Genomic DNA, 25,894 nt, shown 5'->3' with positions numbered 1-25,894 from the left:
CAGATGTGTGTTATTTCTCTCCTAACGGAAGCTCCATGAAATGAATGAGAAACGTCATCTAAGTTCCGTTTAAAACTTTTAGAGCCTGGCTACATAGTATTTCCCGCTCCTCCTTATTTGCAAGGATGATACGTAACACATAACTATGTATATTATGTAATATACATGTACATTATGTAAATCAAAGGAAACATGGTTGATTCTACCTGGCCAGTCATGTGAGTGCAGGTATCGCGGCTCTTTAGGAAAATGGTACCTGCCTAGTGTGTAGACTTTTACTTTTGAAAACCACTGATGCTCCTCTCAGAATAAGGCACATACGGCAATGCTAATATAGGCAATACATATGTGTAATAGATTGGCCTCTCGACCACGAATCATGACAGATCAGAAAGTAAATTCCAGCGTATGAGGAGTTTTCAATCCTACTCGGAAGTCTTTAAATCTCCACAATGAAGAAAGAAGTTCACCATCCTGCTGATCCGTGATATATAATAAATGAACTTCTACCATCTATCATAACGATAAGCTCCTTTTACTGTCTAAAATGTTAAAAACGACAGCCACTGGGGACACGCAGCCTGGTAACACACCCGCACCTGACTAAACATTAGGGAAACAACTTCTCACTTGTGTTTCTTGTTCACTGTTATAGTTACCACCACAGTCGTCAAGTGGTTTTGATTAAGCCTCTGTCTGTTCTTCATGGTGTGCAAATGTCAGTCACAAAACTCACAGTAGAGAAACACTTCCCCAAGTTTCGATGACGTTAATACCTTGGGTGTGTAGTCAAATCAATGCATGGAAAGTTTTAGCATCTGCCCTACCTGGGGCCCTGCCGGCAGGAATCCTGCTATCTACCTGGAAGCCGGCCCAGACGGACATATGTCCTGCCCACAGGCTCGGTCTTACCCACTGGAGGGCTGGCCAGGCTGCAGAGCTTCCTAGTTTCCTGCAGAAAGGTGCACTGCTGAAGGAGGAATGGGTGTGCATGGGCGGATGTTCTCTCACTCAGCAGATCTGTGGAAACCGTGACCCCGGCACAGGTTCACGAAGGCTAATTTTAAACCCTAAGAGGAAGCGTAAAACTTCATCAGTATCCTGTAGATATATCTGAGGGGGACAGTGTCCTTTTACTTACTTTCCAACATGTCCTGTGCCCAAGGCACCAATTAGCTCCACAACTCGAATCTATAAAACCACGGATGGTTGTGAAGTGCCTTGCTGCCGAGTGAGACTGCAGAGGATGTGGTGGCTTCTGATAAACTGGACCCACACTTGTCATATGGCCAAGCGATCCCACTCCCAGATACCAACCCAAGAGAAATGAAAACTCACGCACAACAAAAGCCTGTATGCGAACATGTGTAGCAGCCTTAGCTGTAATCGTCAAAACCTGGGGACAACTCAAATGTTCTCACACAGGACAAAGGACTAACTGCCCTGCACCCCTAAAATGGAGTATGACGTAGCAATAAAGAAGGAACTACTGATGTACGCACCAGTGTGAACGAACGTCAAACGCACCGAGAGAGGCCAGACTGTCAAGGCTCCCTGCTGTAAGATTCCACCCCTAAGACATTCTTGCAGAGGCAAAACTACAGGGACAGGAAATAGAGCGGGGCTCGCCAGGGGCTGCAGTGGGGGGAAGGGCCACGGGGGACTTTTTGGGGTGATGGAACTGTTCCGTATCTTGATTGTGCTGGTGGTTACACAACTGTAAACGTTTGGCAAACGCTGCAAATCTGTACTCCAAAAAGGGTGAATTTTATGGCATGAAAATTATACCTTACATTAAAAAAAGAAAGAAAGAAAAAGAAAAAGATGTTACAGATGAGGGTGGGGAGGGGAGAAGAAGCAGCCACAACTAACAAGGAAAGGTCATGTCTGTCTTCTCCAAGGCTGCCAACTGAGATGAATGAGAGAAAGGTCTTGTCATCATTTAACGTCATGGAGAATCTGGCCCCAAACCCCCAGACCTTCTCTCCTTTCCAGAATTAATGGTGACACTGACCCAACTCCATATGAGACCATCTTTCCCTCCATCTGTCATGGAGCTGGTCCTGTGCACACGACATAACAAAGACACTCGGGCTTGTTCGTGACAGATCTCCAAACTCATTCATTCAGCTCCTTCACCAGAGCCTTGGCAACTCTTAGCGGGTAACCTCCCTGGTTGTGTAAAGAGCTGCCTGCCACCAACGCCAGCGTCCACTGGGTCCCTGCCCCACTGGATCTGGGAGAACAATTTTTCTTTATAATTTAGATTTGAGGATGAGGCCCCAGAGGAAATATTTACTATGCTTACAGACACTCACTTATCGCATGCCCTCACTTTTCATACCGACGCTGGGCTCCTCTCCTGTATTCACAAAGAGGAGCGCGGAAGAACTCACGATTCGCCCAACATTTGGAGGAGCTGCTGGCAGAAGCCCGGGCAGGCTGACACGCATCCACAGTGAAAGAGCACGTAAAATACCGACCAGCTCAAACGGGTTTTGCCTTCTTAAACAGGTTGTTGATTGATCAAACCTGGAGTTATTTTACAGAGACAGCCCTGTGTCGGCACAAGACGAGAACCCATCTCCGGGATGACCCTGGAACCAAGAATCCTCAGTCTGTGGAACTCAGAGAATAGAAATGTTGCCACCAGAGCCCTTCATGAAGCGAGAAACCCTTCAATAAGGAAAAACCTGGCTTCCGGCAGGGCGAGTAGCTTGTATAGACTGATTGGAGACTAGCCAGTCAGCTTCCAAGTTCAAAACTCCCCCAACCCTTTGAGCTTTGCCCCAAACCCTGGATCAGGGAGACAGATGTGAGTCCTGCCCCTTGTCTCCTTGCGGGTTGACCTCGCAAAAGACCTCCTTCTTCTCTCAAAAGCTGGTGACACAGCACTGGCTTCTATGCGTGTTGGGCAGTGAGCCTTCGCCCAGATCACGAAGGGAACTTATGGGCTGCGTGGCAAAGACACTCTGCCACAATCTGCTTCTTAACAATTGCCCAGACGGCAGAACTGACCACACGATTAACCCCTGTAAGGCAGAGGCCAACAGACTCCTAGCCCTCAAAACTGGACTATCGTAACTCATGCAAAAACCAAGTGAGCCACTTTGGTGCCAGAGCTGGTCAAAATCTCCTCCTGCTGACTTGAAAAGCCTTGCTTACTAACCAGTTTCACTTACCAGGCTGCCATGAAGCGCAACTGTGAGATGTCACAAATCAATAGTATTTAGGGAGTGCTTTCTACGGGCATGGCCCTTGCTTCAGACAACCAACAGTGACAACAAGCCTTTAAGGAAAAGGCTGTGGAATATATATACAGCTGGGCGAAGGTCAGAGAAGAGTCCAAGATGATACGAACTCTGCCTCTTGAGGGCAGAAAAACAAAACAAGTCCATTTTCAAGATTCTTTCCCGAGTTTGCAGAGATGAGATGTGGATTCGCGCAACACTTTCAGGAAAGTATCACTTCAATACCCTGCCTTCCTGCTATGCGGGGATCCGGATAAATGTTCTGTCGGGGATTATCTTCCTTGCAGCCGAAAGCATCCTACCTGATATGTGATACTTTCAGTGCAGGACTCTCTGCGTCAGCTCAGGTGGCAGGACCAGGAGCACCCGTGGCTGCAGGGAACTTGTCCCTCGAGGTGGGATGGAACACTCTGAGTCTATTCCTGGTTGTGAGGTGATGGGCAGATCTACCAGAGAACCAGGGGTCTGCCTCACTGTGGGGTCATCCATCACCATCGACCATCTCCCTCCTCCTCCACACCCACTTTCTTCTACACACAACCTGAGGATGAAGACTACTGAAGACTTCACAACAGAGAACCTGCAACCTCCAGTAGAGAAGCCACGCTGGGAGGAGGTGAGGAATGAATCACCTACCGTAACACAGGACTTAGCTTTAATGCGTTTGATGGTGGTAGAGGAGAGAGAGCAAGATACTTAATCAGGAGACCTTTTTCCTTCTTTCCTTTTTCTTTTTTTTTAAAACTAGAAAGGAGACATTAACAGGCCAAGGAGAAGGTGCTCTTTGCACTTGGTGGGTGCTCAATAAATATATGCTTAACCAAAGCTTGAGATTTGAGATAAACATGGAAAACAACCCCAAAATGAACACTTACACATTAGGCATTTCTTCTTTTGAGCATGTCCTCGTGGGGTACTCGAGTCAGTCGTCAGAGGAACACAGAGTAATCTCTTAACTCCTCACTCAACCTATGGGATTTTCTCTAGGGAGTCTGACAAATTAGGAGAGCAGTTCAGCAGACGTTACATACAATCAGCGTTGATGAAATTCTATACATTGCTGTCTCCCAAGTCTCCTTCTCAGTTGCCTGGTTACAGAAACTTTATCAAAAAATGTGAGACAAATGTAAACAAACACCAAAAAAAGAAGTTTCGCCTTTCTGGGGGAGGAATGGAGATTTCTGTGTTTATTCAAAGAGGTCAGCAACGCTCTTGCCCCACGGCCCTAGGAACCAACCACCGGGAGAAACCTTACTCTGGGTTACACAAAAGTTTTCTTTCACACCCTTTATTTACCCTGATGTTCACAAACAGAGGGACGGGAATTTCAGAGTGTGATTTGTTTACACATTTTGACCGTGCTTTTGCCTTCATCCTATCTTTGTGCGGAGGTGTTTCTAAAAGGAAAGAATCCCAAATTCAATGCTGGAAGTCTACAGGGAGACAGGGTGTGGTACACGGAATTTTCATTTGCAATCCTTTCTGGGAATCTATCAGATCAGTGCTAGGGGAACACTTGTACTCCAGGTGAGAGATTCCCTGGTTAAGTTCTGAGGTTAAGGTATCAGAGCAGGGATAGTGATTTCCCTGATTTACAGGGGTGAGGCAGTGCCTATTTTGTTTTGCTTATCAATTTTTTATACTATGTTCTGGCGACAGCTAATCCAAATGTTCCAGTGTGTATGTAGAAAGAACGTGTACTTTCCATGAATAATGCTAGCTGGGGTCGCTAGCAGAGAGAGAGATCCAGGCTTGGGTGGAGAGAGGTTTATTTGTAACATGCTACATGCCCGATGTATTTCATCCCTTTTGCCCAGGATAACCTTTTTTTTTTCCCCTAATTTATTTATTTTATTTTTTGGCTGCATTGGGTCTTTGTTGCTCTGCGCGGGCTTTCTCTAGTTGCGGCAAACGGGGGCTACTCTTCCTCGTGGTGCACGGGCTTCTCACTGTGGTGGCTTCTCTTGTTGCGGAGAACTGGCTCTAGGCGCTGCGGGCTTCAGTAGTTGCAGCACGCGGGCTCAGTAGTTGTGGCTCGCGGCCCTAGAGCGCAGGCTCAATAGTTGTGGCGCACGTGCTTAGTTGCTCCGCGGCATGTCGGATCTTCCCAGACCAGGGCTCGAACCCATGTCCCCTGAATTGGCAGGCGGATTCTTAACCACTGCGCCACCAGGGAAGCCCCAGGATAACCATTTTTCCAATGGGTAAATAAGGTGTTCAAGAATCAGAATCGAGCCATTTGGTTTGCCTGCAAGGCCTGCCCATCGCACCCTTCTGGGCTGACCCTGAAAGAGCCCGTCCCAGGGGCCCACAGTTGGTTCACCCTGAATCCTAGCACGTGTGTTTCTGGCAAGTGGGACCCGGGAATTGGCTTCCTTCTTGAAAAATCAAGTTGCAGAATATATACAACACGACACCAAGTGTATAAAGCTTAAATGTGTGCAGAACAAACTGTTATAGGTTGAATTGTGTCCCTGCAAATTCATATGTTGAAGTCCTACCCCCCAGTACTCCTCAGAACGTGACGTTATTTGGAAACAGGGTTACTGCAGATGTAATTAGTTAAGATGAGGTTGTACTGGAATACCGGGAGCCCCTAATCCAATATGACTGTGTCTTTACAAAAGGAGAAACCTGACAAATTTAGACAGAGAGGAACATGCACACAGGGAGAATGCCACGTGAAGGTGAAGGCATGTATCAGGAGATGATGCACCTATAAGCCAAGGAGAGCCAAAGACAGCCGGGAAAGCACCAGAAGCTGGGAGAGAGGCTGGGACAGACTCCGTCACAGCCCTCAGAAGGAACCACGCCAGCTGACACCGTGCTTTCAGATTGCTGTCCTCCAGAACACTGAGACGATATATTTCTGTTCAAGCCACCCCACCAAATCACCCCACCCCCATATATATACACCATATGTGTACACCAGCCCATACATGCCCTCCCTGTGCTGGGGGCCAAGAACACCAAATCACCCCACCCCCATATATACACACCATACGTATACACCAGCCCATAAATGCCCTCCCTGTGCCTGGGGCCAAGAACACTGAATCACCCCACCCGCATATATATACACCATATGTGTACACCAGCCCATAAACGCCCTCCCTGTGCTGGGGGCCAAGAACCCCAAATCACCCCACCCGCATATATACACACCATATGTATACACCAGCCCATACATGCCCTCCCTGTGCTGGGGGCCAAGAACCCCAAATCACCCTACCCCCATATATACACACCATATGAATACACCATCCCATAAATGCCCTCCCTGTGCTGGGGGCCAAGAACCCCAAATCACCCCACCCCCATATATACACACCATATGTATACACCAGCCCATAAATGCCCTCCCTGTGCTGGGGGCCAAGAACCCCAAATCACCCCCGCCCCTCACCATATCTATCACAACTGCTCTTGATCTTAATTCCAGTCTGATTTCACGTGAACAGAAATGTCAAGGGCAAGAAGAGCACACTGCCTCCTCCCACCCCAGGAGTGGGACGGCCCAGAACCCTCTCTTCCCCCCATAAGCCTCTGAACACGAGTGTTCTGAGCTCTCCTATTCCACAGGCTGGGCGTGCGAGCAGTGAACGGCTGGCTGCCCGCCCTGCACCCGGCCTGTGGGAGGGGATGCCCCACAGACAGGAGCCGCCCTCTTACCTGACTCCTGGAGGTACCGATACACCAGAAAGTTCACCTCGTCACTGGTTATGCTCATCTTAGCCCCACCTCGCGGCGATGAGGTCTTCACGAAGCGGGGGCCGCCTTCTGTGGGAAAGCTGAGACGAGAAAGTGAAGAGAGTTTTGAAACACTGCCTGTATATTTTCTTTTTTTACTGCATTCTTTTTGAGATGATTGAAAAACAGAATACTCAGGATGTTGTACATGGGAAGGTAATTAATGCCTGATCTGGGTTGTATTTTGTGATTACATAAAGATTTTGTCATTGTGTGTGTGTGTGTGTGTGTGTGTGTACAGACACATTCATACAGGTGAAAATTTTCCCAAAAAAGATGAGTTGGTGTATTTTATAATGCTGGAATGGACTCATATATAAACCACTAATGGAGGCAAACTCAGGGGCCACAGCAAATGAGAACACACACTGACTTTTTATTCACTAAAAATCCCGTGTGCGTTATGATCACAACGCAGTTGACAGCGAGCTTGAAGGGAATCCTGACGCGCAGTGGGACAGACGTGGCTGCCTTCGATGCCGCCCTTCCCTAGACAGATGGGGAAGACTACCGGGTAGGCCAGCAGTCACGTTGACACCCCCAGGCAGGGCGACCAGATGGTCTGGAAAACACCGGTGGTTCTGAAGCAGTGATTAATCATAACGCCTTCCACTCATAAAAGTTCAGTGATGAACTTGACCGTCACTGAACCTATAGGGTGCACATGGCCCTGAGAAGGCAGACACACGCCAGTGAGGAGCTAAGTCAGCATGTGTGTCACCCTGACATGACTTCTATACAGAGCCCAGGTGTCAGGAAGCCACCCCACGGACACAGAGAGAACCTACATCGTTTGTATTCTGCCACAGAACTGCCTGCATCAGTCTGGCCGAGACCGCAGTACCGGGAAGGCAGGTAGAAACCTGGGGGAGGAGCGAGGGGATGATGAGAACTTCGGAAGCCTCTGTGTCTGAGGCAGACAAGAAGAAAGAGCCTAATTTTCTTCACAATCCTAAGTCAGACCTATGAGCAACCCAAAGAGGACAGAAGTCAATCAAATAGAACTCTTTTATCCACAGATAGAGCAGAATTCACACATGTATAAGAGCGTTCACTCCAAACGGCAGTGGCCAAGAAGGGCCACAACTTCCTTCAATTATGTCATCAATACTGAACATTTCAGGCTGTTTGGAAACTGTCTTCAGAGTGCATGCCATATGTTTTCAGGCATCTTTATGGTGGCAAATCTTTCATTATTGAATTACAATTAAATTTCCATTTGTTTAGAAAAAGATAAAAGGACAAAATGCACATTTCAAGTTGGGAGGATTTGAATTAAAGGTTGTCATAATGGACACACCCCACGATGGCCCCCCAATGAGTCCCACCTGATATAATCCCCTCCCCTCCAGTGTGGGCAGGACCTATGACTCCCTTCTACCCCACAGAATATGTCAAAGGAGATGGATGCCACACCCTGGTTAGGTTATATGGCAAGGATAACCAGATGTCACTCCTATAACTGTTACATTACATTGTACAAGACTCTTACTGGACTAGAAAAAGACTCTCCTGCTGGCCTTCACATGAACCGCCCAGGGAACCAGGGGCAGTCTCTAGAAAGTTGTGCGCCTCAGTCCTACAACCACAAGAAAACTGAGTTCTGCCAACAGTGTGAGCTTGGAAGAAGACCCTTCCCTTCTCAGCTCTAAATAAGGATGCAGCCCAGCCACCACGTGGCTGCAGCCTCTCGAGACCCTGCACAGAGGAGCCCTGCACGTGCCCAGTCTCCTGACCCTGGGAAACTATGAGAGAATAAACGTGTTGTTTCTAGCTGCTGAATTTGTGGTAATTTGTTATGCAGCAGCAGATAACTAATACAGTGGCCTCTTGGGGCACTCCAGTTCTCACTTTGTCGTCTTAACAAGATTTTAATTTGTCGTTACCAGAATTTTGTCATGCAAAAATACTTGTCTTCTTCACTTAATTAGGTGGTATTTCTGTACTTTTGTAGACACTGGAAAGAAAATTTGACAGTCAAAATATAAATCTGTCCTGAGATGTCTGCTTGAACTCCGGGGAGTTCACGTATAAGATGGCATTAGGAAGATATTTGAGACTAAATAAAAAGCTATGAAATCAGAGCACATCCAAGTGAAAAAATAAAACATTATTCAAGGGACAGAACAAATAATAACAAAGATGTGTATGGCAGAATAGCGTAGCTCTAAAGAGACTTTTGATGATATCGAGTGGCAGTAACGATGATGATTCAGCTCTCGTGAGGAATTCAGTTTTAGGTTCTCTCTATGGTAAGCGGTAAATGGTGGCGCCACTGGGACGTGATTAGGTCACGAGGGCTCCACCCTCATGAACGGGTTAGTGCCCTTATAAAAGAGACCCCAGAGAGTTCTCCCTCTTTCTGCCATGTAAGAACACACTGTTGCACACTTAACAGACTACAGTACAGTGTAAACCTTACATGAAAGGAAGATGGTGGTACCTGGTCCTCACCAGATACCGAACCTGCTGCTGCCTTGACCTTGGACTTCCAGCCTCCAGAACTGTGAGAAATAAATGCTTGTTGTTTAGGCTGTCCAGTTTATGGTATTGTGTTATAGCAGCCTGAATGGACTCAGACACCACCCCTAACCCCCTTTTCTTTTATTGTCATTTTGAGTACTTGTAAACAGTGAAATCTAATCTAACCAACAGGGTCTCTCAGCCTCAGGGGGCTTGACTCGGGGCCAGATGATTCTCTGTTATGAGAACACTCTGCACACTGTAGGATGTTCAGCAGCATCCCTGGCCTCTTCTCACTAGACGCCAGCACAACCGTCCCTCCATCCCCTACGGTTGTGATGATCAAAAACACCCCCAGACATTACCCAATATTACAAATTGCTAAACTGCTGCTGGCTGAGAACAACTGTTATACAGGAAAACTAAGCATTTTGTGTTTGAAATGAATTCCATTTATAAAATTGTAAGACAGCGTGGAGCTAGCTCATAGACATTGCTCAATGAAACGGCCATGCTACTAAAAAGGATCCTTTAAAATGCACCATAAGAGCTTGGCTTTTTCAAATAGTCTATGTAAAATCTTTCCACAAAATCACATTTCCATAAGGAAAGTACTGATTTTTGTCTTTCAGCATCCAGATCTTTCTTGTTTTCTAAGGAGAAGGTATTTGGATACATACGGACGACCCCCTGTACCCAGAGCCTGGTTAACATTCCCCACCCCACAAGTGTCTGTAATACATATTAGAAGTGTCCGCACAAGCGTTAGCACGGGACTCCTGAGTGAGAGAATTTAAGATCCTCGAGAGACGGGGAATTATGGACGACTTTTGTTAGTCCGTTCCTCTGTTTTTCTTTATGCATCATCCTTTTTCCCAACTAAGAAAATTTCTGTTTAAGCTCTAGCTCTCTACTTTCTGATCCCAGATTCATCTTCTCTCTGAAATTTTAAGTTAGGATCCAAGGATCAGAATGTTTTCCCCAATATGGTGTTAACTTCTTAAAGGATTTTTGATTTGTAAACAGCAGAGGAAAGAACACAAAAACCATCCCCGGCCTGCGACAGAACCAGGGATGTCATTATCACTTGGTCCACAAGAGTGTCATGTGTTTCTACGGACTGGTCCACCTCAACATAGGCACACCTGGAGGTATTGTGGGTTCAGTTCCAGACCACAGCAATAAAGTGAGTCACAGGATTTTTTTTGGTTCCCCAGTGCATGGAAGAGTTAGGTTTACACCCTACTGTAGTCTATTAAGTGTGCAACAGTATTATGTCTAAAAAAAGCTATATACCCTAATTAAAAAATTTATTGCTAAAAAATGCTAACCAAAATCTGAGCCTTCAGTGAGCTGTAATCTTTTTGCAATAACATCAAAAATCACTGATCACAGATCACCATAACAGATACAGTAATAATGAAAAAGTCTGAAATGGTGCAAGAGCTACCCTCATGTGACACAGAGACACAAAGTAGCAAACGCTGTTGGAAAAATGGCGCCAGTTGACTTGCTCGCTGCAGGGCTGGCACCAACCTTCAATTTGTAAAAAACGCTATGTCTCCGAAGTACAACATGTGACATTTATGAGGTATGATTGTACACATATGAGGTATGCCTATACATGTGTTAATTTTTAAAAACTGATCTAATAATTGGATCAAAGTCCCCCCCACGAATAAAACACCTCTTAAATTAAATGGCTTAAACTTCTTAAATGACTGTTTCTTCTAAAACCTAACTAGTTCCAAAAAAAAGGATTTACAGTGACTAATGAACTAAAATGTGCATATATATTGTGAGACTATTCAATACCCACAGGAGAACATTCTTTAAACTGACCATAAACCACAGCAACATTCAATCCACTCCAACGCTTTGGTTTGATTACACCAAAATCAAGAGAAACCAACAATTAACTGGTGTCTACCTGCGATACCTCTGAGCAACGTGCTTGAAGGTGGCTGCTGTCATTTTACTGGGTCAACATCACTATTTTGACTCAAATGAGTAAAACGGCTGATCTTCACCTGGCAAAAACTACTGTTTTAGACAAATTTCACCAAGATCTACAAAAGGTTGGGAAAAAAAGTTACCTATCCTCTTTTCTCCAAGACAAGAGCTCAATTTCCAGAGAGAGACGTTAGAATAAAATTATGGATTTTTTAAAATCAGGGATTTTCTGTATAATTTCATGTATAATAAATAAACGTGCTGGTATTACAGTGCTATTCAAAGTTCTGCTGGGGCTGGAAGACCTCTCAACCGAGGGTCTGGGGGTCCCTCCCAACGCCGAGTTCCTGGTGTGGGTGGCAGTGAGGACATTCCGTGCCACGCCTGCCACCTGACCATCCGGGGCGCTGTTTTCTGAGGCAGCCCGTAAGCCAAGGCTGGAGGACGGGCGCCTTGCTCCTCTTCATTAGGGAACCGGGATTCCGCCTCTAAGAACCCTGCTCCTCGAGGCCCTCCTCGCTATCTCCGCTGGAAGGCGAGCCAGCTCTTAGCGCAGGTGTGAAGTAGCAGCAGGCAAGGCTGTGAGTTCCTAGCCGGTGAGCTCGGCCCCGGGCACACCATTCACTCAGGGACGGGCGCGGGCTTCTCTACCCCAGACACAGACACGTGAAATTTACCTCAGTGGCTCAATTCCCAGGTCTGGCGTTTTGTTTTGTTTTGTTTTTTCAATTGTGTTAAAATACGCATACCATATAATTTACCATCGTGACCGTCTTGAAGTGCACAGTCCGGTGGTGGCATTAAGGACATGCCTGTTCTTACGCGGCCACCTCCCTACCTACCTCCACAACTTCTTCATCACCGCCAACGACCTCTGTCCCCAGCGAATCCTAACTCCTCGTCACCCCCGCCCCCAGGCCCTGGGAACCACTCTTCTGCCTCCTTTCTGTCTCTTTGACTCTGAAATGAGAGCCAAGGCTACATCTTGCAGGTGGGAAGGCGGTTTCTGTCAGTTTTGAGGCACGCTGCCCAACTGCAAGTACTAGCACAGCCCTGACGCTCGCCGCGGACTTTCTTCAATCACCACCAGGGCCGGACGTTACTTCCTACAAACGCCTCTTCAGAAAGAAACGCTCCGTGACGAGAAGAAGACCGCACAGTGAGAAGCCGCCACTCCTCACGTGAGATGAGCGCGTGCACCCCAGTCGCGTGTTTACTGTAACCCAGCTGCAAATGGAGACACAGGCAAATGCTTCGCCCTGGTCTTCCCGCACTTGAGAGAAATGAGGTACAAAGTGATGACAGAAAAAATTACCGAGCGCCTACGATATTCAAGGCACGGTGATGGCAATAGCAGGGATGAAACAAATTCAGATGCATGCACACACACGCCCCTTCCTTGAAGCTGTTAGTAAGATGTCTATGCAAATAACGAAAAGCTCCTGGAGTTAAAGCCCCGCGCCTATACCATAAGGTACTAAGAGGGGCAGCAGCAGGGTTCCAGGGAAGGCTAGGTCAGGGAAGAGGGAGGAAGGTCTGGAAGAGGGAGAAGGTGAATCCTTGACTGACAGACACAAGAGCTGGCGGAGAAGTATGAAAAAGGCAGGAAAGGAAGGAGCTGTGTGTGTGTGTGTGTCTGTGTGCGTGTGTGTATGTGTGTGGTGCTAGGTAACCTTCAAGGACGTACCAAGTGCTCCCCGGGACCCAGGGCGGGAAGACGGCCCTCTGTGCCGTCACCACGGACTGTGAGGTGGGGGAGAAGTTGGCCTGTGTCCTTTCTGCCAGGGACGATTTTTGTGGGCACATGATGTGGAGCTCGAAACGCTTGTACTGGCTGCAATAAAGTTGGGGTACACCAGGGTGATGGTTCCAATGTCCACGGACTTGCTGGCTAGAGGTAAGGGAACTAACGTCCTGAGAGCCACAGAGGAGAGCGCAAAACGTAGGACTCGGGGGCCTCGTGGCTCAGAGCCGGGTGGCCTGATTCCTAATCATACCTCCATCCCTTTCTAGCTGTGGACTGCAGGGCGAGTCACGCGGCTCAGTTTTCCCTTCTCCAAATTGAGGCTCATGAGAGCCGTTACACCCGGCAGAGGTGGTGAGGACGCAAAGCTTTTATACAAACTCCCAGGTCAGGGCCCCGTGCACAGGAGAGAGGCAGGATGCCTATTACTCCCACTCGGCTACCTGCGAGCATCCCCAAAGCAATGAGACCCCCGCAAGGGCCCGAGGAACACAGCACCCTTGCCAAAGTGATTCAGAGCTGGCAACGGGTGACGCGTAAACAGGCCAGCGGTAGGTCGAGAGCCCGTCCGAGAAAGCACCTTCCTCCACACTTGGCCTGGCACTTCTACCACGGAGACCCGGAGGGCCGGCTCTCACTTCAGCACCTCGCCGGTTTCCGGAGCGGCAGCCGTGGCCAGCTCAAGTCCTGACGACTCCCATGGATGCCTTCCAACCTCCCCAGCTCTAGAATAAAGGAGAGCTTTTTCAGCACCGGTAGATCCTCCTCGGCCTCCAAAAGAAGGAAAAAAATTAAAAAGGGTTCTTAATTACTGCAACTGTGTTTATTCTCTCGCCTGACCCAGTTTCGATTCGAGGCACCTCCAGTTAGGTTGATCTGAGGTCTTTGGCGTTGTGACTGTGCAAAAAAGAAATAACTGCCCTCACTGCGAGGTAAAGCTACACATTCCCTCACTCACATTCCCTCTGTTCTGCTTACAGAAGGAGGAAAAATTAGTGCGGACTGATGACATCCCTGGAGTTCCCCCACTAAAGATGAGTACTCCAACATAAATCATAATTTGGGGTTAAATCCATCAGGAAGCTAAAGGGAAGATGATTTATCCTTATTATTTATCGTATTCTCCTTTTCACGATTTAATTTCAAGGCAGCAAAAGCTCCTATGAATCACAGTCCTGGGCACGAAACAGTTCAAAATTCAGTTGCAGGAGAAATGGTGTCTGAGGGTTTCGTTGTACTGAGTATGCACTTACGGTATTTAATATGCTCTCGTGCTCTGGGAAGGGAGAGGACTGCCCCCAAACAACACAATCTTAACGGCTCTTCAATTATCTTAAAGGATAGAATCACAAGGGAGCTACTTGAGAGTTGGCTCTGCCAGATGAAGACAGAAAGGGCAAGCGCGCTCCCTGCCAACAGGAGGGGAGCCTGGGTCGGAAACAGTGAAGTCAGCACACAGTGGTTAGAGGGCGGGGAGCGTGGTGCTCGGCGGGTATCACTGGTGGCACAAGCTTCTCTTTTCACAATCTGTCCCGTTATGAAATGCTCTCTTAAAACCCTTTAAAGCAGGGACGGAAGAAAGTTTGTCTCATGTGTTGTCTCTGCTATCAGTCTGCTGGCTTTCACGCTGGAAGAATCCATCCCTTAAAGTAATCTTCTGGACGAGGCTCAGGGCGCTTTGGGACTTGATTCCATGCAGACTGAGGACGGAGAGCCAGAGCAGCTGGAAAATCTGCTAGAAATTACCTCATCATAACAAGGCACTTTTTTTCTCTCCGCATTTCACAAATTCTCTGCTGACTGGAACGTAGTGGGTCTTACCTCCCTGCTTGCTTTATCCATGATGTTTTTCTCTCTTCAAACGGAAACTGAGTTTCCCAGTGGTCAGTTTAAGATGAAAAGTTTTAATTTACGCATCAACATTTACATATAAATCCTTTTGTACAATCTTGATGGGGACCAGCTTATTGTGGAGATGAAGCAGGCTTGTTTTATACATTGCATACCTGTTCTTCCGGCAAAATTGTAATGAAGCCGGTATGTACCCACTGAAACTACTGAAACCTATTTTGTTGTCCAATGACAGTATAAGTGTGATTCAATAAATTAAGGCACTTACAGTTGGACCCCAATTATAGGAGAATATATACAGAAAAGATTGGGCGGAGAACAGGAAAATGTTAACAGTGGTTTCACCTTTTTTTTTTTTTAAATAGACATATCTTCATTCACCAATGAGTATGTCTATTATTTTACAGTAAGAAAAAAAAAATCCCCCCAAAGGTAAGATTTTTCACTAATTTTACAGTTATATTTACTTACTTGGGAGTCAAATGGTCCAAAATTATAATCAAAGAACTAGTATTTTATTACCAGAATTCACATGCCTAGCAGTGGCATTGCCATTTAAATATAAGAATGAACTAGTAGTAGTAAGGAAGTAGTAGTAAGATGCAGTCCTCAAAAGGATTTTCATGACGAGAGAAAATGTCCATGATACGGCGATACATGAAAAAAATAGGTTTCAAGATGGAACGTGCATGTTGCTAAATTTCATTTTGTACACACACACAAGAGATACCCTCTAAAATATAAAAAATATAATAAAATACACCCATCTCTCCAGGGGTGGGATCATGCTGGAATTTTATCTGTGTATGTGTGCGTGCCTTTCTGTAGTCTCCAAATTTTCTCCTATGAACGTGAACTGTTTTCATATTCATTAAAATGTGATTAAAATCTGGCAGTGTCTTCAGAAATTATCACTATGAGAGCAACCCAGCTAAGCAGGAAATACAGCCGCAGGGTTGAGAGAGCAGAGAGGAGGGAGTCTTCTTGGGTTACAAAAATAATGCTGCGGTTCACAAAATCGAAAACATCCCCTGGGTGAGGCATTCAGACAGGGTCCTTTCTGTGCCTGGCTGCCCTTCTGGGTTAATTAACGGCTGGCTGGGGCCTTCCATCCCAACCCTGTGTGCAGAGCCATGAAGGATGCTGACGTGACAAGAGAGGCGTCCCGTCCTGGAGTTACCGCCAAGACCGTGTGTGCATCTCCAAAGCGGCCACCGGGTCCTCTCGGAAATCCTCTGAGCCGCAAACCCTACCCACCCTACACTTCTCTGCCTGATCGGGAGGCAGACCCAGAAGGAAGCCTTCCTAAAAAATGTTCCACCCAGTAACAGCAAACCACTGCTAAGAAAGTCGGCATCACGGAGCCAGACGATGCATGTAAGACCAATAGCACAGTTATCGTTTTACAGTCTTCTCCTCTACACAGTGAAATGCCAGTTCAGGTACCCAAGATTTCAAAGCAAAGTGCCTTGGGAGACACAGACAGCTGCTGCTTCCACGTAAGAGTAGTCTGCCTTCTTTTTCTAATGACTTTGGTCTTGTAAGCTAATGCTTCCGATTAATCTGTAAATTAACGTACAGATTTTAATTATCTCTAAGACTGAGAGGCTGGAATCGGATTCTTTACAATGTGCACTAGGCCCTCAGACAAATTTCAGGAATATGTACGGCTGGTTATGAAACCTCTAAGACACTGTGATTTTCACCCACATACGCAGGACTTAATTTGGGCCCTGATGATTCCCTTTTCTGCAGTAGGTGGAGTCAAAAGTGAGGTCATTTACTCATATAAGGTGACCTCCAAAGTTCTGAAAAATAAACCCTGTGGTTTTCTCCGTAGATATTAAGGCGGGCGATGCCTTGCCCTTTGAGGTAGCCTGCATCTCAAAAATCTTGGTGTTAAAGCGTATTTTGATGCTTCCATTTAAATGAATGACAACAACAAAAAAACGTTTTAAAAGAAAAATACTTAAAGCATCATGAACCCAAGTATCTGCTGAAGTTCAATGAGCCTCATGTTACGTCAGCAAACGCAGGAACTCAGTCTTGTAGTCAAATGCTCGGCATCTTAAATTTCTACAGCCACAAAACCGTTAAGATTAAAACACAAAATGAAGTAGTGACAGTAGCAGTGAGTCGGGTTCGTCAATCTCAGTACTCCGGACCTTTGGGACCACATAAATCTCTGGGATGGGCTGCCCTGTGCGCTGGAGGATGTAGAGCAGCATCCCTGGTCTCCCCCCACTAGATGCCAGTAGCACTCAACCTCCCTGAAAAATGTCTCCAGACGTGATCAAGTGTCCCCTGGGGAGGGGCGGGGAACTGCCTAGCACTGAGAACATCTGAGTGGGGGCGGTTACACAAGTCCAGAGCCGCTCTTCACATGGAAGGCCCTCAAATTCCTAAAAGTCTTGATTCCCTGAGAATCTGCAGTGCTTTCGCCGAGTAACCACAACTTGGATGCTGTCCTAAGCACGCCACAGACCTTGCAGAGCTGCACCTCGGATGTCCTCCAGCTCAAAGGCTGCAGTCAGAAGAGGGAGAAATAGAACAGGTGTGTTTGTCTAGGTCAAGGTGGGCACACTGTGGCCCACAGGCCAATTCCCACCTGCAGCTGCATTCTGCAAGGACCGTGAGGTATCGATAGCTTTTACATTTTTAAATGGGTGAAAAGGAAATCAAAACAATGCTATTTTGCCACCCATGAAACTGACATGACATTCAAATTCCAGTGTCCATCAGCGAAGTTTTGTTGGCACTCAGCCGCATTTGTTCATCTGTGTAAGATCGGTAGCCGCTCTCACACGACAAGGGCAGAACTGAGCGGCTGCAACACAGACCACTGGCCCACGAAGCCTCAACTATCTACTCTCTGGCCCTTGACAGAAAAGGTCTGCCAACCTCGCTCTCCTGAAGATTTTCCCCCTTCTACATTAGAGCACACCTGCCTTGTCGCTTCCCAGCCTGAAATCTTCCTGTCTGAGAACCTGAAGGGGATGCCCCAAAATGTGGATGTTCCTGGTGAACACACCAACCGCTGTGAAATGAAGAGCCAAGAAAACACCACAGCCACGGTCTGCTGTGAATGGCTTTCAACGGAGGCACCTGCTGAAACCAGCTAAGTCTAAGGGGAACAGATATTAGCCCTCACTTTCTGACGCACAGCACCCAACACAGAGAGAAAGGGCATGTGGTTTATACAGATGACTCGCAAGCTCGTGGATGCACCATGGGTACTGTGGTAGGTAAGCAACAGCGTGTCATTTCCCAGCACGATCCCAAATGACCATCTGCACGTATAAACTGCGCAAGGAGTTAACAAAGGCTACAGAAATTTCCAGAGTCATCTATAAAGCTAAACAGCAATGCCTCACACACAGCAGGAAGTCAGCGTGTGCTCAATTCAATTCAAGCAAAGCTTACGTTCCCTAAATACTGAATTAGTACACAATCGAAACACTGATGAGCAACAGACCTCCTCTCTCTCCTCTTCCCTCTGACATTTAAAATATGGTTCAACTGCATTTCAAAAAATACTGACTGATGGTGCAGCCACTTTGGAAAAGTTGGACAGTTCTTCAAAATGTTAAACAGAGTTACTGTAACAACCTAGCAATTCTACTGCCAGGTATATATCCAAGAGGCATGAAGGTGTACGTCCACACAAAACTGGCACGAATGTTCATGGCAGCATTATTCATAACCACTCAATAAAAGTAAACACAACTCAAATGTCCGTCAACTGATGAACGGATAAACACAATGTGGTATATCCATACAATGGAATATTATTTGGCCATAAAAAAGGATTCACGTTACAACATGGATGTCAACATCTGATGTCACAGACTCAATTAACCTTTTATAATTTTTTATTTTTTAAAACAAACTACACTTTTCAAATATTTAAGTAAAATATTGAAATTCTAATACAGTTAAACCTGTAACAACATGGGGGTTAGGGGGATTGGCCCCTGTGCAGTTGAAAACCCACTTATAACTTTACAGTTGGCTCTCTGTGTCCATGATTCCTCATCTGTGGATTCAACCATGGACTGTATACAGTAGTCCATGGTTTATTGAAAAAAAATCCATGTATAAGTGGACCCGTGAAGTTCAAACCCAGTCAAGGGTCAACTGTACATATGTACCTTGTTATAAATTTGGCTTTAAACAAAAATACTTCAATAAGATTTTTTTAAACATCTTTATTGGAGTATAATTGCTTTACAATGGTGTGTTGGTTTCTGCTTTATAACAAAGTGAATCAGCTATACATATACATATATCCCCATATCTCCTCCCTCTTGCATCTCCCTCCCATCCTCCCTATCCCACCCCTCTAAGATTCTTACTTTGGTTAAATCTGGGTCTATCATTTTAGTTCTGATTGGTTCCTTTAGAACAATAAAGCAAAAATCTTCCCCAAATTTCCTTCTTGATGTTTTTAAAATTACAAAAGTTCTATCAGTTTTTTAATTTAAAAAAATTAAAGAAAGAACCAGAAAACACAAAACAGTAAATGATAAAATCAAACCCTAAAATCCCATCTACCAAAAGATAACAGCTTTTTCTTGGTAGCGGATGGGGGAGGGGAGCCATCAGTTTTAGTTTGGGATGTGGCTTCAACTCTTGATTTTTTTTTTTTTTTTTTTTTTGGCCATGCGGCTTGCAGGATCTTAGTTCCCCAACCAGGGATCAAACCCATGCCCCCTGTAATGGAAGTGTGAAGTCCTAACAACCACTGGACCGCCAGGGAACTCCCTGGGCTTCAACTCTTGCTGCCTGTGCATCTACGATTGTTTGGTTTGCTCTTCTGGATACCTTATCCTCTCACTAGATCTATAAATAGTAAGCTACATGTTTTTCTAAGAAGTTTCAAGGTTAAGTAGTAAGTCAATTTGCAGATAGACACAAATCATATTAAGAAACTAATAAAGCATAGCATTAAGATACAGGGGTCAACTAAGATCTAGACTCATGTGCCCAATTATAATTAATTTTGCAGCTTAATTTTAATTCACAGCATTGACAAGAGGGAATGATTTTAGAAAGTGTCATCTGCTTCTGGTAAGACCCAGAAAAGTTTATAATAGCTGGTTCAGTATCCACAATTCTTAGAAGGCAATAAAAGGCCAATCTGTCATGCAGAATGGACCAGATAGCCCATCATTATTTAATGATGCTCTATCTACTACCTTCAACTTCAGCAAGGAGAAGGACCTCAGACTCCTTCTAAAGAAAGCATTTTAAAACAGAAGGTGTTCAGTTTTGGCAAAACGCAGTTCTGCTTCAAACGAATTTCAGGTAAAAGACAAAGATCAATGGCAGGCGTTTACCTTTAGGCTGACTTCATGTGTAGACCTTTGAACCAGTGGGCTCCCCAGCATCCGATCATATAAAACGCCAAGTGTCTGCTGGGACCTGCCTGGTGAGAAACAGGGAGATTTGAAAAACAACAACAACAACAAAAAACACCTTACAATTCTTTGGGAATTGTTCACCTTTGACCTGTCCTATTCTTGTTTTTCTTTTTCATCCCAACTCAAACGTAACACATTTTACTGTTTCATAATCTCTGTCTTAAAACTTTAACACAAACTATGCAGTTTTATTTGCAGTGTGAAAAAGGAGAAATTAAAACAGCCAGTCAGTATTATGGTACATGTAGAGATTTGTAAGGAAAAAGTCTCAAAGTAAATAAAATTGATTTTAGCTCAGATATTGTTCCTGCTATCATTCAATGATAATTAATGCCCACTTGAAATATCTTTGTTTTAGGGACCGTATCACATACAACCAATAAATTAAACTGTACACACCCTTAAGAGAAGAAAAGATGCTCCAGACATCTTTTCTGACATTACAGACATTACTTGGGCAAATGTTTACAATAATCACAACATGCATGTTTGTGTGCAGATATCTACTCTTTTATGTGCTCAAAAAAACACAGAAACATTAGAATCTTTTTTTCCTTTTTTGGCTTCCCTAAAATAAAGCGAAAGCAAGCACTGACTCTCAACTTTTCCATTATTGTTTTCCTACATTTTCATTTCACAGGTGTTCCACTTGCATGGATTTCTGAAGAAGCCAGGGGTATATCTCATAAGATAATCCTTCATATCAAAAACTCATTCTTATTTTTCAGTCAGTATAAACACTAAGCAACCAGGATCTACTTAATGATATTTACCTTCTTCCTCATAAACTGTCTTCAGTTGTGAGTGAATCCAGTCTCCTACAGAGTTTAAATTATCTACAAGCTCAAGAACTAAGGAAATTAAATGCCTGTCGTTTTCTCTAAATTCTTGTTCAATAGTCTTAAGTGATAATAAAAAGGTGCCAGGTTTAATATAATTCAATCCATAAGTGAGGCTATGAATGAAGGTGTTTCTTATTAGTGAATTTATACAGAACCTCTGGAAACGTTTTAAGGAAATTCAAGTAAATTACTCCCACGGAGTCATGTTTAGAGTTACACCGTTCGAAGAAAGGAGATTAAAAGGATTCTACAAGCAGGTTCATAGGCCCTTAAGTTTCATTACAGTACATTTTTAAACAACATAAGGATATATAAGATAAAACCAGGACAACTGAAAAAATCTACCACTGAAGGAAAATAATAAGATTTAAACAAAATTCCTCTATGGCTCTTTGAATAGAAATTAAAGGGCACCAGACTGAAGCAGGCACAAGGGAATATTGACTTTGCTTATAAAATAAAAATACATTTCATTATGAAAAAAAATTCGGTAGTGGAGACGAAATAGGACGATACTCCTTACAGTAACCTGAAGCAGACAGCAAATTATTTTCAGGATTGGGTTGTAAACCCAAAATAGCCTTATGATGAAACTGCTAAATACCATAAAGTATCAAAATAGGAGCAGATGTCACCACAATAAGCCCCAAACTGCTTGAAAATTAAAACATTAAAATCCATAATAATTCAATTAAGTAATTAATATATAAACAGCTCTCATTACAAGCTGTTCAGGAAAAAGCTTTAGTATCAAATTCCTATTCTCTGGTCCAAAACAGATGGTAACTCACAAATTGAAGGTTATCTTTGATATGTTGTTAAATTCAATACATGTAATTAACATCATCTGTGTGTTATAAACACAAAAAATGTGAAATATGACTGGTTAATAACATTCTGGTTATGCAACATGTCATAATTAATTAGTTTATTACTAGAAATAATAAGTTAAAGTGAGAAACCTGACCTTCCAATCCCTGGTCAGTCCTGATTTTCCCATTATTAACACCTAAATAGAACCACTATCAATAAACAGTGTTGGCAAAAATATACGTGCTGAAAAAGATTTGTGTGAAACGCAAATGATTTTTTGAAAATTATTTATTTATTTATTTGGCTGCGCCAGGTCTTAGTTGTGGCACATGGGATCTTCGTTGCGGCGTGCAGGATCTTCGTGGCAGCTTGTGGAATCTTTAGTTGCAGCATGCGAACTCTTAGTTGCAGCATGTGGGAATCTAGTTCCCTGACCAGGGATCGAACCCAGACCCCCTGCATTGGGAGCATGGAGTCTTAGCCACTGGACCACCAGGGAAGTCCCACCCCCCCCCAGCCTTTTTTAAGTCTTTATTGAATGTGTTACAATATTGCTTCTGTTTTATGTTTTGGTTTTTTGGCTGCCAGACATGAGGGATCTCAGCTCCCTGACCAGGGGTCGAACCCGCACCCCCCATATTGGAAGGCAAAGTCTTAACCACTGGACCACCAGTGAAGTCTGAAACGCAAATGATTTTAACAAATGCAATACATTCTTTATTCTCAAAGGTAGTAATAAATATAAAAAGGACTCATTTTCTGGTTGCTGTCAGTTCTTGGCATGGAATGGTGCAGACAATGACTAACAGTCCTCCCACACAGGAGGTGTAAAGCCTTTGGTATATTCACAGTGCTGTGCCATCATCCCCTATGTCAAGTCTCAAAACTTTTACATCACCCCAAAAGGAAAGTGGGCATTAAGTGCCCATTAAGTGGGCAGTCCTCAATCCCCCTCCCCCCTCCCCCAGCCCAGGCAACCCACCAGCCTGCTTTCTGTCTCTGCAGATTTGCCTGTTCTGGACATTTCATATAAATGGAATCATACAATACCTTCTTTGTGTCTGGCTTCTTTCACTTAGCATAATGTTTTCAAGGTTCATCCACAATGTAGCATGTATCAGTACCTCATTCCTTTGTATGGCTGAATACTATTCTATTGAATGCATGGACTGCCTTTTGTTTACCTTTCCATCCACCAGTTGATGGGCATTTGGCTACTGTGAATACTGCTGTTAGGAACACTGATGTCCAGGAATGTGTTCGAGCCCCTGTTTTCCATCCCTTGGGTATGTATTGTTCTACATCATTTTGCCAGAGACAAGGAATAGTGCAGTGTCGCTCTCCTTGGGGCAAACCAAATTACTCTTCCACTCAGAAGCTTTGCAAAGTCTATCAGGGCAACCAGAGGTGTTGGATTGGTTTTGTTTTGCCTGTAGCCCTGGCTATCATTCTAAATCCTTCTCCCTCCCCTGAGGTAGTCAGGCTCCAAAGTTTTGAGTTGGGAATTGCCTGCACTTCTGGTTTCTCAGGACCCCTTGAGTTGACTCTGGCTATCCAGGTACCTTCTCACACTGATATCTGATATGGATCCACGTATGTAACCCTTAATAGAAGCATGGAACTATCATGGTGTGTCCTATTTTAACACAGTGGTTTTCAACCAGGGATGGCTGTGCTCTCTGCCCCAGGGGACTTTAGGATATTAGACAATGTCTGGAGACATCTTTCAGTCGTCACAAGTGGAGGAGGGGAGCTACTGGCACCTAGTGTGTAGAGACCAGGAATAGCGCTAAGCATCTACAACTCACAGAACAGCCTCCCTGCACGGAAGACTGATCAGCCCCCAAGTGCCAATAATGCCAAGAAACTTTATTTTAACAGAACAGATTTTAGACTCACTAAGTTCATCTCTTTATGACTTCTGCCTGATTCTTACTGTGAAATATGAGAAGGTGAAGTAACAGTTTCACACAGGGCTTAGATTCAAAAAGAATTATCTAGGGGATATTTTCATAGATTGTCATAATGCTTCCTTCTTGGTTGCCCAAATCTGTGGAACAAAACGAATAGTCCATATGGCTCACTAAGTGAAAATTCAGGATAAACCTACATTTTTATTGATCATAAATGAAATGCTTAACTATATACATATTGATTATATCTCCTGATAAAAATGAATCAAATGTGTACAATTAAATTCCTTTAACTGCTGATGGAGAGGTCAGCATGGAGCAGAACTGAGGCCTGCAGCCATCAGCCAGTATCATTTGCCAGCCACATGAGAGCCACCATCGCACTGGATCATCCAGTAACAATCAGACCATCAAGTGCCTGCAGCTCCGGTTGATGTCTTGACTGCAACTTCAAAGAGACCTCTACCAGAACCACCCTGCTAAGTCACCACAGCATTCCTGACCCTCAGAATCTAACACACCATGAAGGACAGGTGGGAAAGATACCTGAGGCAGCAGGCCTTTTCAGCAATTGCCTCTACATCATCATCCATAAAATGGGGACAATGACATGCACGGCTGCTGCCAGGAAAGCCTAGAACCACAGGAACTTGGAAGCCAAGTAAATGGAGCTTTCAAAGAAGTAGGAGAGAGCTTGCCAAAGCATGTTCTTCAGAATGATGTTTTCCAGATTGTTAGTATGTGTTTAGTATCACCACATGAAAAACAGTTCTGTGATTCAATTTTCCACGTTCAACAGGATTGGTAACCCTGGGTTAAAGTTATTGAAAAACAATAAAAAGGAGCATCTAAATACATAAAACAAATACTAACAGACATAAAGGGAGAAATTGATGGGAATACAATAATAGTAGGAGACTTTAACACCCCAATGATATCAATGGACAGATCTTCCAGACAGAAAATCAATAAGGCAACAGAGATCCTAAATGACACAATAGAACAATTAGACAAAAATTGATATTTTCAGGACATTACAACCAAAAAAACCCCAGAATACACATTCTTTTCAAGTGCACATGGAACATTCTCTAGGACAGACCACATACTAGGACACAAAACAAGCCTCAACAAATTTAAGGCAAATAGAAATTGTTCCAAGCATCTTTTCTGACCAAAACAGCATGAAACTAGAATTGAACCACAGAAACAGAAATGAGGAAAAAACGACTGCATGGAGACTAAACATGCTACTAAAAAAACCAATGGGTCAACGATGAAATCAAAGAGGAAATTAAAAAATACCTTGTGACAAATGACAACGAAAACGCAACCACACAAAATCTTGGGGATGCTGCAAAAGAAATCCTAAGAGGGAAGTTCACAGCAATACAGGCCTTCCTTAAAAAGTAAGGAAAAAATCTCAGATGAACAACCTAACCTACCACCTAAAAGAATTAGAAAAAGAAGAACAAACAAAACCTAAAGTCAGCAGAAAGAAGGAAATAATAAAGATCAGAGAGGAAATAAATAAAATAGAGATTTATAAAACAATAGAAAAACTCAATAAAACCAAAAACTGGTTTTTTGAAAGGGTAAACAAAAATCAACAAACCTCTGGCCAGGCTCACCAAGAAGAAAAAAGAGAGGACCCAAATAAACAAAATAAGAAATGAGAGAGGAGAAATAACATCTGATATTGCAGAAATTTAAAAAAAACCACAAGAGAACACTATGAACAATTATATGCCAACAAATTGGACAACCTAGAAGAAATGGACAAGTCTCTAGAAACATACAGCCCACCAAAACTAAATCAAGAAGAAATAGATATTTTTACAGACCAGTCACCAGAAGTGAAATAGAATCTATAATTTTAAAAAAGTTCCCT

The 25,894-nt window shown here is 44.2% G+C and overlaps 1 protein-coding gene across 3 annotated transcripts in view; it reads right to left on the bottom strand.

Moving 5' to 3' along the window:
* The window catches only part of TBL1X (transducin beta like 1 X-linked), a 223,379-nt gene that overhangs the window by 49,195 nt on the left and 148,290 nt on the right, over window positions 1-25,894 (bottom strand). For 2 of the 3 annotated variants that reach the window (XM_061179408.1, XM_061179410.1), the window contains exons 3-4: window positions 20,352-20,440; window positions 6,924-7,042 (exon numbers count right to left, since the gene is read on the bottom strand). In XM_061179408.1, the coding sequence (XP_061035391.1) occupies window positions 6,924-6,981 (58 nt within the window). In that variant the 5' untranslated portion in view covers window positions 6,982-7,042; window positions 20,352-20,440. Of the gene's footprint in view, window positions 1-6,923; window positions 7,043-7,789; window positions 7,865-20,351; window positions 20,441-25,894 lie in introns of all 3 variants that reach the window. The other variant, XM_061179409.1, reaches the window with a different exon arrangement.

This window comes from Eubalaena glacialis, chromosome X (genome assembly GCF_028564815.1).
Source record: "Eubalaena glacialis isolate mEubGla1 chromosome X, mEubGla1.1.hap2.+ XY, whole genome shotgun sequence".
NCBI lineage: Eukaryota > Metazoa > Chordata > Mammalia > Artiodactyla > Balaenidae > Eubalaena > Eubalaena glacialis.
This window is presented reverse-complemented; position numbering and strand designations above follow the sequence as displayed.